Source organism: Protopterus annectens, chromosome 7.part1 (genome assembly GCF_019279795.1).
Source record: "Protopterus annectens isolate FY-2018-M chromosome 7.part1, PAN1.0, whole genome shotgun sequence".
Taxonomy (NCBI): Eukaryota; Metazoa; Chordata; order Ceratodontiformes; family Protopteridae; genus Protopterus; species Protopterus annectens.
Window position 1 is genome coordinate 195,728,657 of NC_056740.1, and position 16,266 is coordinate 195,744,922.

General features: G+C 38.8%; 1 protein-coding gene across 1 annotated transcript in view; it reads left to right on the plus strand.

Moving 5' to 3' along the window:
• LOC122807687 overlaps positions 1-16,266 on the plus strand; it is a 1,034,636-nt gene that overhangs the window by 952,748 nt on the left and 65,622 nt on the right. Inside the window, exon 13 of the mRNA XM_044078639.1 lies at positions 591-725. Within this exon, the coding sequence (XP_043934574.1) occupies positions 591-725 (135 nt within the window). The remainder of the gene's footprint in view (positions 1-590; positions 726-16,266) is intronic.

The following is a 16,266-nucleotide window of genomic DNA, read 5'->3' on the forward strand; positions in this document are numbered from 1 at the left end:
AGCTTGTAGGTCACATTACAGGTGGGAAAAGTTTAGAAATGATTTATTGTGGTCTCTCTTTTTTTATATCACAAAAAAACTGTCATTTTAACAGGGGTGTGTACACTTTTTATATCCACTGTACATGTGAGTGTGTACTTGGAAAAGGGGGTTCACTGTCTGTATGTGGTTCTCTTAATACCTACTCTGTACTCTACTGTATATTTCTATCTGCACAATGGGGCAATACATAGCCATGCACATTCCTGGGTAATGAGATTTTGCCCTTTTGGGTATATGTATGACTATAGGTTTCAAAATAGTATTGCAACACAACTTGACATGTTTCTGCAAGTTGTGCTGTAGTGCCATTTACTGTGAATACAGGTCTTCATCTTTGTTGCAAATTTAACAGCACTTAAAAATAACAGTTAATTTGAAAATTTTAAACTATATGCAGAAATTATGACATCTTCTTGGAAGAACAGTATTCTATTTGTACTTTAACCCATATTTTGTATATGTTATTGTTTACTCATTCTCTAACACAAACATGTAAGAATTAAAGATAAAACAAAGGAACTCATTGTTTTTATTTTTTCTTCCAAAAGGGCCTGTCAGATTGCCTGTTTGAGGAGCAACCAAGTTTGTGTGTCATCAGCAATGGAGTAGAATGCTTCCAGATACTGAAGAAATTTTACCTTAACAATATCTCAGCGGACTTTCTTGAGAAGCTGAAATACCAGGTAGGCAGTATAACTCCTTGAAAACATTAATGTAATAGCTAATCAAATTCTGTTTTTCCCCATTGATCAAAGCTTCCAGCATGCATTTATCCTTTGTATTCTAACTTCATAGGTAGGTACTAGGCTATCAGCCCAAGGGCCTAAGTAAGCCTAGCCAACTAGGTTCCCTGGCTTATGCCACCCAAGAAAGTCATTGGCAACCTATCTTGTGATGTAGGAATTTATACCTAGTGTAGTGAGCTTAGCTATAATTCCAGAATGGGGGATGGTGTTGAAAGCCTTGGTGAGGTCAAGATAGGCTGTGTGAACCACCTTACCCTCGTCTACAGCTTTGGTGAATGCCTCAAAGAAGTTGATCAGGTTCAGGAGGCATGATCTGCCTTTCACAAACCTGAACTGGGTAGGGTCCAGAGTTTGGAGGTTACCAATGTCTTTGTTGATGAGTTCCATGATGATACATTCCATGGCCTTGCAGACCAGGCTCGTCAGGCTAATTATGGCGATAGTTTCCGGGATCAGTGGTTGCTCCCCCTTTGTGGAATGGTATAACTGTTGCTGTGCGCCATTCAGTGGTCACAAAGGCTGATGTGAGAGTATGATTGAACATGGTGCTTAGGTGGGGAGCCAGTTCAGTCTGAAGAACTCTACTGGGATATAAAATTGCTAGACTCATTCTGTTTTTTTAATATATTAAAATGCTTAAATTATAAGTTCATAACTGTTAGAAAGATTAAATGTGGCTGGAATTATAAATATGATAAAAACAGGTAAATAACTTAAGTATATTAAAATAAACTTGCAAGTGTAATAATTGAAACTGAAGTCCACAATGGATGTAGAAAGATCAGCCAGAAGAGATGCTACTTTCTGGATGCCTGATGAGATGCATCAGAGCTCCATACCCAAATTGTGAAAGGTAGTCAGTCCCAAGGACTCTGGACAAGGTACATAACATATGTGTTGGATGTTTTCAAATGAGTAATTGGACAGCCAGCAGACCATTTAATGATGTCCTAAGATCTGGGTGACATAGGCTGGATACAGACTATGTTCGTCTTGATACATAAGATCAAGAATCTTAGACATATTTGGCAGCAAATGTAGGCAATGCAATGACTCTTAGCAAAGGCACGATATGACATATCTGGGATACCTCATCATACGATTATGCTATGAAATGTTGCACCTACTGTAGGTGTGCCAGGTCACACTCTGAAATCTCAAGGTGAAGGATATTGAGTAGCTTAAGCAAGATAATACCAGAATGTGAATCACCATTCCAAGATCAGATGATGAAATAAAGTTACTAAAGTAATAAATATAAAACATTATCTTTTTCAGTGTGACTGTGATGTATGTTTTCATAACGTTCTCCTGAAAAGAGGACATTTAGTACATTGAGTACAAACACATTTTGTTTGTATGATACAAGGCTTGGGAACCAAGGTTGAAGAGGCGTGTAGAGATTTGTAGGGTTTTAGTATTATTAGGAGATACTGTTAGTTAGTTCTTCATTTGGACTAATATGCAGAAAGTCATTGCAGTGCAGTCCTAACAAGGAAGTACAGACACTCGAGTATGAGTGCCAAAGTCAGGTCAGATATCCAGCATTCCAGAATATTAATTATACAGTTCATGAGGAAAGGAATATGAAGAATATGATTGCAGACGCTACAGACTATTTCAGTTTATCAGAATTGTTATTGGAGACAGTATTTGGATACGGTTGACATCTACCTCCATTGTGCATAATAAAGCATTCTTAAACAAACTACAGTGATTGCAGACTTTATTCTGAAATGTTGTATAAGAAGATCTGGCACATGAGAGAGAGGGTTGTGTTGGGGGGGGTGGAGTTTGCTTGCGTTTCTGCTTTGGAGGTCCCTGATGCTTGGGCAGGTTTTTATTGAGAGCCTCCGCAAATGTAGGTGTGTGTTTTGTGTTTCTATGTGTGTGTTTTGCTGGTGTAGGTTTTGAGGGACTATTTGATGAGTGTGGTGTGGTGTGGTGCAAGTGTTTACCTTCTCCTCTTGACTGTCTAGTCCAGTCTTGGGTGAAGAGAGCTTTGCTTCCAGTTTGGCAATATAAGTGCATCTCTCACAAGTTGTAGTGTTGGGTGGTAGGAGGAAAGGGTTACCTATGTACACGAGGCAATTGTTGCACTGCCCCAAGATGCCCAGATTCATCAGGTAGACAGGAGAAATCACCGGGAGCTGACCCTTAGACATGCCTGGATAGGTGCTTATTTATTAAGTACTAAAAACTGCTTTCCTGTAGACAAGTGAGGAAAGTTGAGTGCTGTAGTAATTTGCAGCGTATGTAGTGCTTACAACGAGTTCTGAACAGTGCGGAGTTCAAAGAAACAGATTTGAGTGCTGAAACTAGAAAACTGGCTAGTTCTAAGAAACAAAATTCAGCTAGAAGACTTCCCTCCAAAACAGAAAGGCTTGGGGGCTCAGAAGCCTACAAACAGTCTAGACCACTTACAGGAAAGGCAAACAAGCTTAAAAAATTTATTTTTTTCTTTACCAGATGCTCTCTTTGTACACAGTAGGAGTGCCTGCAATCAAAATATGATCTCACTGCACTCAGTTGAGTGAGCAGATGAGATGGGTCCAGAAGGAGTATCCAAACACAAACTTACAAGAAGACTCAAAGAAGTCAACCAGGTTAAGCAGGCATGATCTACCTTTCCCAAAACCAGATTGCGTGGGATCTAGACTTTAGAGATTCGTGATGATGCGCTCCACAGCCTTACATGTCAGTTTCATCAGGCTAATGGTGTGACAATTCCGAGGGTCTGTAGTCACTCCCCCTTTATGGAGAGGGATGACTGTAGCAGTGCTGCATTTGGTAGGGACAAAGCCTGAGGTGAGGCTGTGATTGAACAGGGCACACATATGTGGTGCCAGGTCACTTTGTAGTTCATGTAGAACACATCCAGGGATATTGTTGGGTCCAATGGAAGCTATATTCTTGGCATTGGACAATGCAGCTTTAAACTGTGCTGCAGTAATGCTGGGTGCCTCACATTCCTCCAGTATTGTGATTGGTTCTTTGGGGGGGGGGGGGGATAAAGTTGGTACTGAATCTGGTGGCCAGTATGTTGGTAATATCTGTTGGCTCAGCATAGGAGGTACCATTGTGCAGTAACTCGGAGCAAACCTGGATATTGTCATGAGGATTCTTGATATAACTATATAAGGCTTTGTGGTTGTTTTTAGTGTCTGCCACAATTCTGCATTTGTAGCTTGCTTTAGAGGTTTTGATGAGGGATCTCAACTTTTTGTTGAGGCTAATAAGGGAGTTTTTCCAGTCATGGGACTTCACCTTTTTCTGCAACAGTTTCTTCCTTCTGTTGTACAGTTTATTAATGGCAGGGGACTACCAGATTGGCTTCCTTTTTTTGGAGGAGAGTGCTTTGGTTCTGCTGGGTGTGGTTAGTTCCATCCATTTATGTAAGTGTTTGTGCAGTGCATTGGTGTATGATTCAGCAGCCATGCATCTATTTTACATTGACATGGATGCCATGAAGTTAGCCACTTCTGTTTTTAGGAGCCCAAAGTCAGCTTTGGAGAAATGTTTCATGCTGGGTACCTTTGCGGGGGGGTGTGGGTGAGATGTGGATTTCCATGATGATTAGTTTGTGGTTGGATCTAACCAGGGAGGAATTGACTATTGGTGTAGAGCATCAGTTGCCCATGTTAGTAATAACCAGGTCAAGGATGTTGCTTCCTCTAGTGGGGGTAAGAATGAGCTGGTCCAGAGCATTAGAATTTATGAATTCCAGGAAGCATTGGGCCAGTGTATTGGTGGATGAGTAGTTTTCCCAGTTGATGGGAGGGATAGTCATACTTGTACTTGTGGAGTGACCTGTGTGCATGTGTTATGTGTTGGATTCTGGCACCTGATAGACAGCTGACTGTTACCTTCTCCTTATTCAGCCTAGTGAGTGGGACATCAGTGTGCCTCACTATTGAGTCACCTATGATTAGTGTATTGGGCAAGCTGTTTTGCCTTAGGTTGAGGGGCACACTGTGTAGGTGAGCTGTGTGTCTTGTGGTTTGTGCTCTGTTGTGGTGGTCAAGGGCATTTCTGCCTGGGAGGTCTCTGCTGTTTGGGTAGATTTCCATCGAGAGCCTCCATGAAGGTGGGTGTGTGGTTTGTGTTTTTATGTGAGAGCTGTGATGGTGGGTGTTCTGGAGGGCTGTGTGTTGCACATGGTGTGATGCAGGTGCTGACTTTCTCCTCTTGACCAGCTATTCCGGTCTTGGTTTGAGAGTGCTTGGCTTCCAGTTTGATATATAAGTGCATCTCTCACAAGTCTGAGTGTTGGGAGGTAAGAGAAGAGGGTTGTCTGTGTACATGAGGCAGTTGCTACACTGCCTCAGAATGCCCAAGTTTACCAGGTTAATAGGAGAAAGCACAGGGAACTGACCTTTAGACATGCAAGGAGGATTGGTCAATATTACTAAGTACTGGAGCTGTTTCCTTATATATTCCTTTTACAGGAAAAATGTCACTCAAGGTATCTTAGTCTGTACAGAGCACTGCCAAACACTTGAGGGGAAACTAATATGCAAACCCTGAAAATTTAAGGATGTAGTATTTAGGCAGATATTCTGAATCTAGAAAGAAATCAAGCAGTACTTACTGAAAAATAAAGAATTAGCTTGTCAAAAATGATGAAAAGAGGGGAGTCGCATGAATGGCTACTGCCTGGCTACTACTAATGCTGGTGTCAGCACAGCTTCACTCTGGTTAAATACAGTACTCCTTTGCTTCTTCTCTCACCAGAAGCAAAATGTTAGCACCAATCCAAAGAAGAGAATCAGGCCATGGCCTGTTTGGTGACCCACAGTCTTGTCCCAGATGATGCAAGGCTCTGCAGGTTTGTAGTCTTTTTCTGGTAGATGCCTTGAATAGCAACCAGACCAATCCGATACGTTAAGCACAGACACTCACTCTCCAACCAGAAAGGGTGAGGAATCAATGCACTCTGCTCCTACTCTCACCAGGATCAGAATATAAGCACAGATTCCAAGCTGTCACCTATAAAGCAGTTATTAAGCTTTCTGGTGATTAGCAGTCTCCAGGAAATAATGCAACTGCACTCCTTCTCTTACCAGGACAAAACAGAAGCACTAATCTCAAGATATTGAGAGGCAGAATGTGGGCTCTCCAATAACTTGTGGTCTTGCAATAGATGCTTAAAGGTAAGATGAAAAAAATGCTTATTCTAAACACTCCTGTGTGCACTAGAGGAGTTAGATGTGAAAGTAGGTAACTTAAGTTTTACCTGTCTACAAGTTAAGTTTAGTGGAGAGTCACTATTGTTAAAACAGCAAGATAGATTGAAAGGGGGTGATCACTTTTGTATTCTGGTACTATTGAATACAGTAGGATGGCCAATAAATTTAAATAGTTGAAGAGGAGTGATTTCACATAATGATGATTTTGTGCTTACACCAGCCAGTAAAAGCAAGAGAGAAAATGAGATATATGGTCAAATTAACATAAGGGGCAGGCGACAAGAAAGGCAGTGGTGTTTAAGAACATAACAGTAACTAGGTGGGAGGGTGAGAAAAATTTCTGACTCACAAGAGACAGAGCTGCTGTTTTTTTTTCAAGTTTTAATATTCAGTTAAAAGCAGAATACAAGTAAAACACAGTGTAAAGAAAACAAATCACAGTATACAAAGTAGAAAAAAGCAATAAAGTAATGGAAAATACAACAAATAAAAAGCAAACTAACCTTTCCCTCACAGCAAACTGTAGCAGAGTCTGGGTGAGCCTTTCTAGTAAAGCTCTGAAATTTTTATTTTATCACCTGAAATAAAAGATTTAGTTTCTAGCTCCACCCCCTCAGTTCATAGATGATTAACCTTAACTGACCTCTTCTAACTTATGTGTGACTCCTTAACTGACCTGTTCTAATTTCTATCTGACTCGCAAGAAACAGAGCTGTGGTCTCTCCAAGTTTTAATAAGCAGAGTGTGGGTGAGCCTTTTATCCAAATAATTGTAGACAGCAATGATAAATACTTCCAGCATTCAGTAATACTGAAAGTATTAAATTACATCTAAGGAAACAGCTCTATGTAAAGAAGTAGGCAGAGAACTGCTCAAAACTGAAGAAATTATTTTGTAAATTATGACCTGAGGGTCACAGAGTAAATGTAGGAAGTTCAACAGTTAAGATTAATTTTATATATGTACAGACAAGCAAAAAATGTTGAACTATTAATACAGTATTGGATTACTATGTTAGATTCATTAGAGTTTATGACAGAGAGTTTCCTTTTGATTTAATAATGAAGATACAGCCTTTCCATTTCACTGAATACATTATCAGTTCAGTTTCAGACTTGCAAGAATGTATTTAGCAGTAACGTAGGTCTAGTTCACTATAGTACATTATCAGTAGAAACTGAAGAAATGTGCACAGACTGGGATAAATATGCCATTGGAAAAGCAAAATCCAAGTGTAAAACAAAATGACCAATGGATTAACACACTAGCTGAAGATAAAAACTTGTTTTATTACCAAAAAAAATAGGTAAGCACTTTCACGTTTGCTTCATCAGACCATATACACAAAGAGAAGAGCAACCTTTACTTATAGGCAATCCAATTACTAAGCAACCAATCACATGCTAAGGGTCACAGTTAAAGGAGAAAGACATAATAAGACCACAGCTTATGTAAAATTGTATACATATCTGCAGAAACTACATACATAGTACATTATCAGTTTACTTACAGACTTACAAGAGTTTATTGACAGCATATGTTTATTTCATGCAGACAAATGTAACTAAAGTCAGGACAACAAGCAATGCCATCAGTTTATAGTTGTTAAAGCTGCAAATGTTATTTTAAGGGCCTAATACTGCTTTTTTGTGAGTTTGCAAATATTGATACGAAAAGGTACACTGTCAGTTTGGATGCTGAAATAATTTCCAGGTTGATTTTCCAGAATGCATGTTTAAATATAGTCAAAGAAATATTACATTAGCCACCCAGTTTTGCACAGGAGATGGGAAAGGGGAGGTTTGGAAGGCCAAAGTGTAAAATAAACAAGGACATTGGGACTCCAAAGTGGCCCTTCAAAAACATCAGCACTGACTGAAACAGTGCAGAGTAAGGCCTAAACTTGGCAAGAGCTGTGGTGCACAACTTGTGTATCTACAGAAAGACAAGACTTCCAAAGCCAGCTTCAATGTTTGTTTAAATGCGTTTCAGTTATATAAACAAAAGTATTCTTTAGAGTTTAAATGTGTATACAACTGATGCACAGTTATGCAGATTACAGTTAAAGCAAGTATGCAAATGTTTTATGTTTTCAGACAATTGTATAAATGGTACTAGTTTGCAGTTTAAATGTTTCAGTTATCTAAAAATCTTTAAAGTTAAAATGTGTATACAACAGATGCACATTTATACAGATTAGAGTTAAAGCAAGCATATAAATGATTTTATGTTTTCAGACAATTATATAACAGTACTAGATTTCAGTTTATTTTTGTTCAGACAAAACTGACAGGAAAAAAGGTATTTCTCTGGTAATAGTTTAGTTTCCAGAGTAGAACATTTACCAGATTTCAGTTTGTTTTTATCTGGTTCAGATACTGAAAAAAGTATTCCTTTATTAATAGTTTAGTTTCTAGAATATAATATATCCAGATTATGCTTTTTTCTGTGTTTTGGTAACACTGGCAGAAAGGGTATTCCTTTGGTATTAGTTTAGTTAGTTTCCAGAATATAGCATTTATACACAGCTGTTTTAGATGTTCTGTATAAATATGTATCACTTTAGTGTAAATTTCAGTCAGGTTTCAGAATATGGCATTCATACTCAGTTATGAGTTCAGTATACTACATTTCAGTCAGATTTCAGAATGTAACATTCATCCTCAGTTATATATTTCTAGTAGCATTACTAGACTGTTTACAACATGCAGTTACATCACACTTCACATTATCCAGTCATTAGTTAAGGATAAAGTGATAGAATTATTTGTAACAGGCTTATTAAGATGAGCTATCTAATGAATAAGTAGTAATAGTTTAATATACTCAGGACATAATAGGTCAGGCTTAATTTGTTAATTAATTTACAGAATACAGTGCACCTTACAGATTAATTCTTGTACATTAGACAAAGTTAAAACAATGCTGACAGTGTATGCAAAGGTATAGATCTTAAATAAAGAAAGCATAGGCTTTAACATTTACAGAAACAAGTTAATGCAGTAAATGTATTTTATTTTTTTTATTTTATTTTACATTTGTTTACTGGGTAGTGTCCAACTGGTACATGAACCCATTTGCAGTGGAGACCTGGGAAGAAAAGCTCCAGAAATACATTGCAAATGATTTACAGAGACATGACGAAAAACAAAGCTAGAAACAAAGCATTACTTATAGTTAGGGTACACCCTAAGCATTGTAGAATACATTACATAAAAATTTACAGAGATGACGAAAATAAAAGTAAGCATTATTTAAATAGTTAAAGATACATCCTAAGCAAATATACATTAATCAGTATTGAGGTATAATACTTAATAATTTTTTTAAAAGTTTTGAACAGAAAATAGGGGAGAGTAATCTCATAGGATAGAGTTTATGCTTGTGATGTAGTGCTGCAATGTAGCCTATTGAGAAAAACAGAAGAGGTGAGGGCAGAGAGAAGTGAGATTAGTCTGGAGATGTGCAGGAACATAGCTATTGTTTAGAGAAATATTATTTTAGTAGATGTTTGAAATTGTGATTATCAGGATCAGTTAGAATATACTGTGGACGAGAATTCCAGGTTTTGACTATTTTAAAGGAATATAAGGTGTCTCCGTGAAAGCTGAGAAATGTAGTTATATTAAGCATTAATTTGTCAGATGATCTGAAGGACCTAAGTTTAGTATATGGCTGGACAACATCAGAGAGAGCAGGGCAATAGTTAGGTTTTTAGGTGACACTATAAGCAATTATTAGCTGGTTGAGAGATAATAAGTTGGGAAGTTCAATCCAGTTAAGATGGTGAAGAGCAGTGCAGTGATGTGATTTATGAGGTTCGTTTGCAGCGAATTTGGCAGTTTTATTGTAACAAGTTTCAAAGGTGTGAAAATCTTATTTACATAGGTTTGAAAAGATTTGGGAACAGTAAAGTAGGATGGATAGGAGGTGGGATCTAGCTGTTGATATTCTGGCATAGTTAGGTAGGGTTTTGCCCTATAGATTGCACCAAGTTTTACATGGACTATTTTGATTGTTAGTGCTATACATTTGTCGAATTTTCAACAGTTGTCTATTGTGACACCTAGAAGTTTAGTTTGCTTGACTGGTTCGATTTTTGTTCCATTGGAGGAATAGATGGCAAGATGAGATGGGGTTTTTTTTGCACTAGTAGAACTGAAGAAAATAAGCTTAGTTTTGTTGGGGTTTAACATGAGTTGATGGTTGGATAGGCAGTTTTTGTGTTTTCTCCTGTAGTTCCTTTATGGAGGGAGAGAAGCAGATGAGAGAGGCATCATCAGCATATTGAAAGATAGAAGTGAGTTTAGTGTAGTTACTGACATTATTGGTAAATATGATAGAAAGAAGAGGGCCGAGTATGGCATCTTTGGGACTCCGGTAGTAACAGGTAAAAGGAGAGAGAGTTTATTATCCCATTTGGTGGCTTGTTGATGGTTAGAGAGATAGCTATGAAACCAGGTTGGAGATGTGCTGAGATTATAAGAGGTGAGCTTATTGAGGAGTATTTCATATGAGTTAGTGTTGAAAGCTTTGGTCATATCAAGGAAGGCTGCAGAGACGAGTTGTCCATTCTTTCTGAGGAGATTAAAAATATTTGTGAAGCTTATGACAGCAGTATTAGTACTTTGTCTAGGTCCGAAACCATGTTGAGTATTGGATAAAAGGGTGTTCTTACAGAGGTGATCAAGGATTTGTTGATGAATGCATTTTTCAAAGGTTTTGGATAATGGAGAGAGAATGGAGATTGGTCTGTAATTAGAAAGGTCAGTGGAAGGGCCACCTTTATGGAGGGGTGTGATATGGGATATTTTCTAGAAGAACATACTGTTCAGACACAGAGCAATTGATTGGAATAGATGTGGAGTAGGAGATGGTTGCAGTGGCATGTTTCAGACATTTGTTGGTAGTTGGTCAGCGTGCAGGCCTGTAATTTAATCAGGAGCTTTCTTATGTAACTAATTTGGATTGGCTTAAGAGTGAAATAGTTAGGGTTATATTCAAAGGTGTTGGGTGTAGATAGGGGAGCATTTGTACTGTTATTTAGCAAGGAAGCTATAGAGTTAATGAGGTGGATATTGAATTGAGTAGCTATACACTCAGTCATGTTTTTGGTTGATGATGCAGGGTAGTAGGTTTTCTGGGTTTAGGAGGTAGTTAACGGCTTGCCAGAATTTCTAAGAGTTGTTTTGGTGTTTTTGCTGATGTTTGAAAGTATGTTTTCTTTTCTTTTATGATTTGTTTTTTGGCTTGATTTCTTAGCTATTTGTAGGAAGTTACTTTGTTTCTATCGTTATGATAGAGTCCAGGCTCTATCCCTTTTCTTGAGGAGCAGTTTAGTCTCTTTAGATAACCACAATAGTTGTTTGGATTTGGTGTGAATTTTTCTAATGGGAGCTTAGCTGTTAAGAATTTCAAGGAATGCCTTATTAAAATATTGTACACTGAGTTCTAACTGCAGGAAGTTTAAAGGTGACCAGTCATATTGCTATAGTAATGTATTGAAAATAGAGGGGGAGAAATTTTTTGCTGTTGTTGTGGATGTGTTTATATGAGATGTTGCTAACTGTGTGTATCTTTTTTCTAAGAAGAAAGGTTGGAGAGTGATCACTCAGGGTATCTGGAAGGCAGCCAGCTTTTGTAATCTATATTGGTATTATTTATCAAAATCCAGTCTAGTATCGATTGCTTTTTGGAGTGTTTATCTGTATGTGTGGAATAGTTAATGGTTTGACAGAAGCTGTAGAAGTTTATAAAGTTAGTGGAAGTTTTGGAGGAACATGTAAACCAGTCTAGGTTGAAGTCTCCTAGAATTATTGTTTCTTGAGAGAAGTTGGTAGAAGCCCAGCAAAGAATATTTTCTATGGTAGGGAGGTTGTTAGTGGGGGGAAGATATATGGCAATAAGAAGGGTCTATATCACATTGTCAAATTCACAGGAGTTTGAACGATGTAATATTGAACCATTAAGTTCGAAACCAAAAAAAGAACTAACACACAGAACAGCGATTTTTTTCCCAGGGAAAAAAAAACACTTTTCTAGTACAAAAAACCCCAAAACATATACACTTTAAACTTTAATGTGGAGGCGAAGCCCCCCACACCCCCCAACGTGGGGGGGCTTTGCTCCACACACCCCCAACGTGGGGGCTGTGCCCCCCACACCCCCCTACTTAAATATACCAACTCCGAGATCTCACCACAGTGGGGTAAATAGCAAAGCCATGAAAACTGACCACCAATTTTTTCCCTGGGAAAAAAATCGGTGTTCTGTGGCTTTGCTGTTGTCGTATTTCAAACATATGGGTTCAATATTACAATGTTCGGACTCCTGTGAGTTCGACGTTGTAATATAGACCCAATATGAATTATAGACTTACAGGAGTTGAATTCTAGATGTCTAGTTATTATCAGAGTTGGGGAGGTCTGGAGGGGTGGAGTTTAGTCACACCAGTTTGAGTGAGTCTTTAAACATGTTAGCAATACCACCACCCTGCTTGGCTAACCTGTCTAACCTGATTATGCTGTAAACATTGGGAAGTATTTCCTCATTTTTTTATATGGGGCTTTAGCCAGGTTTCAGTTATCATGACTATGTCTAGGAAGTATAGGGTGAGGGTAGCATGGAATTCCTGAACTTTGTTTATTATGCTTCTAAGGTTGAAATTGGTTATGAATAAATCAGAGTGGCATCTTTTTGGTGGCGGATAGACGAACAAGGAATTGGGAGGGGGTAAGATTAGCTGGGTGAGGTGTGGATAAGGGTGAGGCTTCGGTTGCTGGGGGTGTGGTAAGTGTGAGGCCTAGGTTAGGGTGAGTGTCAGCTTGGAGTTTTATCTTGGTGAGAGAGTGCAGGAGAAGGAGCCTTAATTTAGATAGCAGTCTGTGATATTTGTATAGGCTGCAAACTGAGGTGTGAGTGTGAATATGGCTAAAAGTAAATAGTGTTTTGGAAGAATTGAAAAGCTGAGGGGTGATGTGGAAAGTTAAGTTACACTGATGAAGGTTAAATTTGGAAGGTAGAGTTGGAGAAGAATGGTTTGTAATGTGGTATGAATGGTAAGAGGTGGTATGGAAAGCTAGAGTAAGAAGACATAGAAAGGGGGTATTATTTTGATAGCTTTTAACTGTGACATATTAAGGTAGCTATATTTGGTGTTATAAATAGTCTATGAAGGAGTGGGTGGGTAGAAGAAGGCTATGTGTTGAGAAGCATCAGGTAGTTGAATGGAAGAGAAAGAGAATAAGGTAGGTTACTTTAAGAGGGTGGAGTATTAAGAGATAGAATGGGGTATGGGAGTAGATAATGGTGAGAGGTGAGGTGAGCAAAGGATGTGGTCAGGATAGGTATAAATTTAAGGATGGTGGGGGTGGGTTGGAATAGGGGTAAGGTAAAAGAGTGGAGTGAGCCCGGAGAGAAGCGGAGGGTGAACCAAGCGGGTTAAGCCCACACACATGGTCCTGGCCATGTGTTTTGAAGTGAAAAAATCAGTTTGGCTGAAATTAAAGGTCAGTATTTTCGCACCCTTAAGCTGATATCTAAGGAGCGCATTGCCAACTTAAGGGGATTTATTATGTATTTATTTTTTATGCTTGTAATTTGACCAGAGAAATCCAGAAACAGGTGGGTGTGAGAAGGGAGAGGGAAAAAGAAGAAAGTCCAGATCTAGTAGTTGCAATAATGGCTAGCATCAGGTACTTCAGGCAGTTAGTCACAAAATGTAGCATGTAGGATAAAAGGGAGCAGCAGAAGAACTTGGTAGTGTGCAAGCCTTAAAGTATTTTATTTACTAGCCATTAAAACAGGTCAGAAGTAAAACTATACTATTTTGTCTCGATTGTTTGTATTCACAGTGAGACATGTACTGTACTGGAGAGTTTCAGTTGTTAATCATGCTGGCACAATACTCTTGATCAGGGATAATTCAGATGTTTCGGCCTGCAGATTCTTTAAAGGGAGGCGACTTACTTTTACTGCTACTGTAAACAGAGACCAAAAGGATGAGGTAAGAAAAATGATAGTCTACAATAATTATGCTTCAGGATACATATATTATAGATGAAAAACGTGTTTACCAATTAACATGTTAAAGAATTGCCAAGTTGTACTGATAAAGTTAAGAGACTTCAATCCAAACAGACCAGAAATGCTCAAGTGTTACCTAGTGGTCAAAATTAAAACTGCAAGTCTATTTACCAGATAAAAAAAAATATTTTATATTAGTTCTAGTGATCATTATAGTATTCTTTACAGACCATATTAATACATTTATAAAGTAATTACAGAAGTAAATCCCATTTCAGTAATTTCAGAGGCAATTGTTATGAAATAAATTCTACATAAATACAGTTAGCAGAACTGACCTTGCATAGGCCTGAAAATGTAAGGTTAGGCCTGTCTCTTCATTTTATATTTCATTAAAGTAACTCCAGAAAGCGATAACTGTGTGTGTTCATATATCTCAACAGGAGTTGAAAATCTAGAAATTCAACCATAATAAAACAGGCTGTCACAGTTTGCATACAGTTTCAGTGAATGCACTTTCAATCAGTGAAAATAACCTTCAGTCAAGAATACTGATGAGACCAGAATGTGCTGCCCATCAGGTACAAACATGTTTGTATGCTACAAGGCTTGGGAACCAAGGTTGAAGATGAGTGTAGAGATTTTCAGGGTTTTGGTATTATTAGCAGATACTTCAGAAGCAGTTAGTTCGTTTGGACTGATATGCAGAAAGTCACTGCAATGCAGAAAGTCATTGCAATGCAGCCCACAGAAGGCAACACAGTTACTCAAGTATGAGTACAAAAATCAGGTCAAATATTCAGCATTCCAGAATATTATACTATTCAGGAGGAAAGGAATATGAAGAATATGAGTTCAGAAACTACAGACTATTTCAGAGGTTCTTCATGTTTCACTGTTGAAGTCATCACATCTGGGTTATCTGCCTGCAGGTTAGCCCTCAGCAGGCCTGAATACCACAGTCTTCGGATTTCTGCGTCGGATGCTGTCACTTCTTCCATGATGTCAGGTCGTCAGGGGTATAAAACATGCAGCCGACACCATTACATCAGTCTTTCTTGCCATGCAGTGCCCGAAGCAGAAGCAAGTTCGCAAGTGCCAGTTGGCCGTCTCCTGAAATTTTTGTTTTTGAGTTTCAGACCCAAAGTCTTCAAAAACGATAAGTACCCCGTTGGGTATCCTTTTTCTTGCATTAACCAATGTCAGAAAAAGTTAACAATTGTCTTGCCTGTGGAAAGCAAATACCTCAGAGATTTTCATTCTTATTGCAGCCCTTGTTTAGGGCCAGATCACGACATCCCTCGCTGTCAGTTTTGTGCCTTGTTCAATGCCCAAACTATTCGTTGTTGGGCTATTTTTGTAGCAAAATACTTTCGTTCTTGATCTCTGTACTCCAAAATGGCTTCATTAAGCCATCCGACTACCGATCTTCTGAAAAAACGTAAGGCTAAAAACAGAGATCGCATAGGTCCAAAACCGCTGACAACACTTCCGTTAAGCTAGTCGCCAGTCTGTTGGTACACAGTGAGGTGCTTTTGCAGCCCCTGATACCCGCTACTTCAGATTCACAAGCCTATACTGACACCCATTCGGAGTCTGGTATGCCGCGAGATGCTTCTTCGACTACGGAACCTGCAGAAGTGTCTACCTTGGATGGGTCCGGAGCCGCTGTGCAGGCACCAGCTTCTGAGGGTGTATTCAGGCCTACAGACATTCATATTAAACCGATGCCATAGTTTCCATCCAGAAGTTCTGAATTCCTCAGGTCAAAAACTCGCACTACACCTAGAAAACCGATGACCAAACCACAGGCTCAGGCCCATATGCCTCAAAAACAAATGCTTAGAATGGCTGAAGACCTTATTACCTTAATTAGAGGAAGCCAGCCTTCCCCCTCTAAGAGACCTAGAACTGATTTTCTTTCTGATTCTTCTGATCAGGAATATGATATCTCTGCTCCTTCTGATTACCAGGATTTGCAATATCTACTTATGAGGATTCTGATGCAGAGGATTCCATTCCCTCTGCTTCCCCTCCAGAAGATTTTTCTTTTGGTGAAACCTCTCATACTCTTAGGGAGTATTTCCGCTGGGAAAGCCAGGATTATTCTGAGTCCAAAAAGAAACTTAGGGAATTCTTACTCATGCTTCAACACAGACCTTTAGCTATCCCTCCTGTTCTGGACATTGTAGATGATGCTTTCTTGGAATCTAGCCTTACCCCAGACACTTTATGTCCAGTTCCCAGAAAACCTGACAGGTACT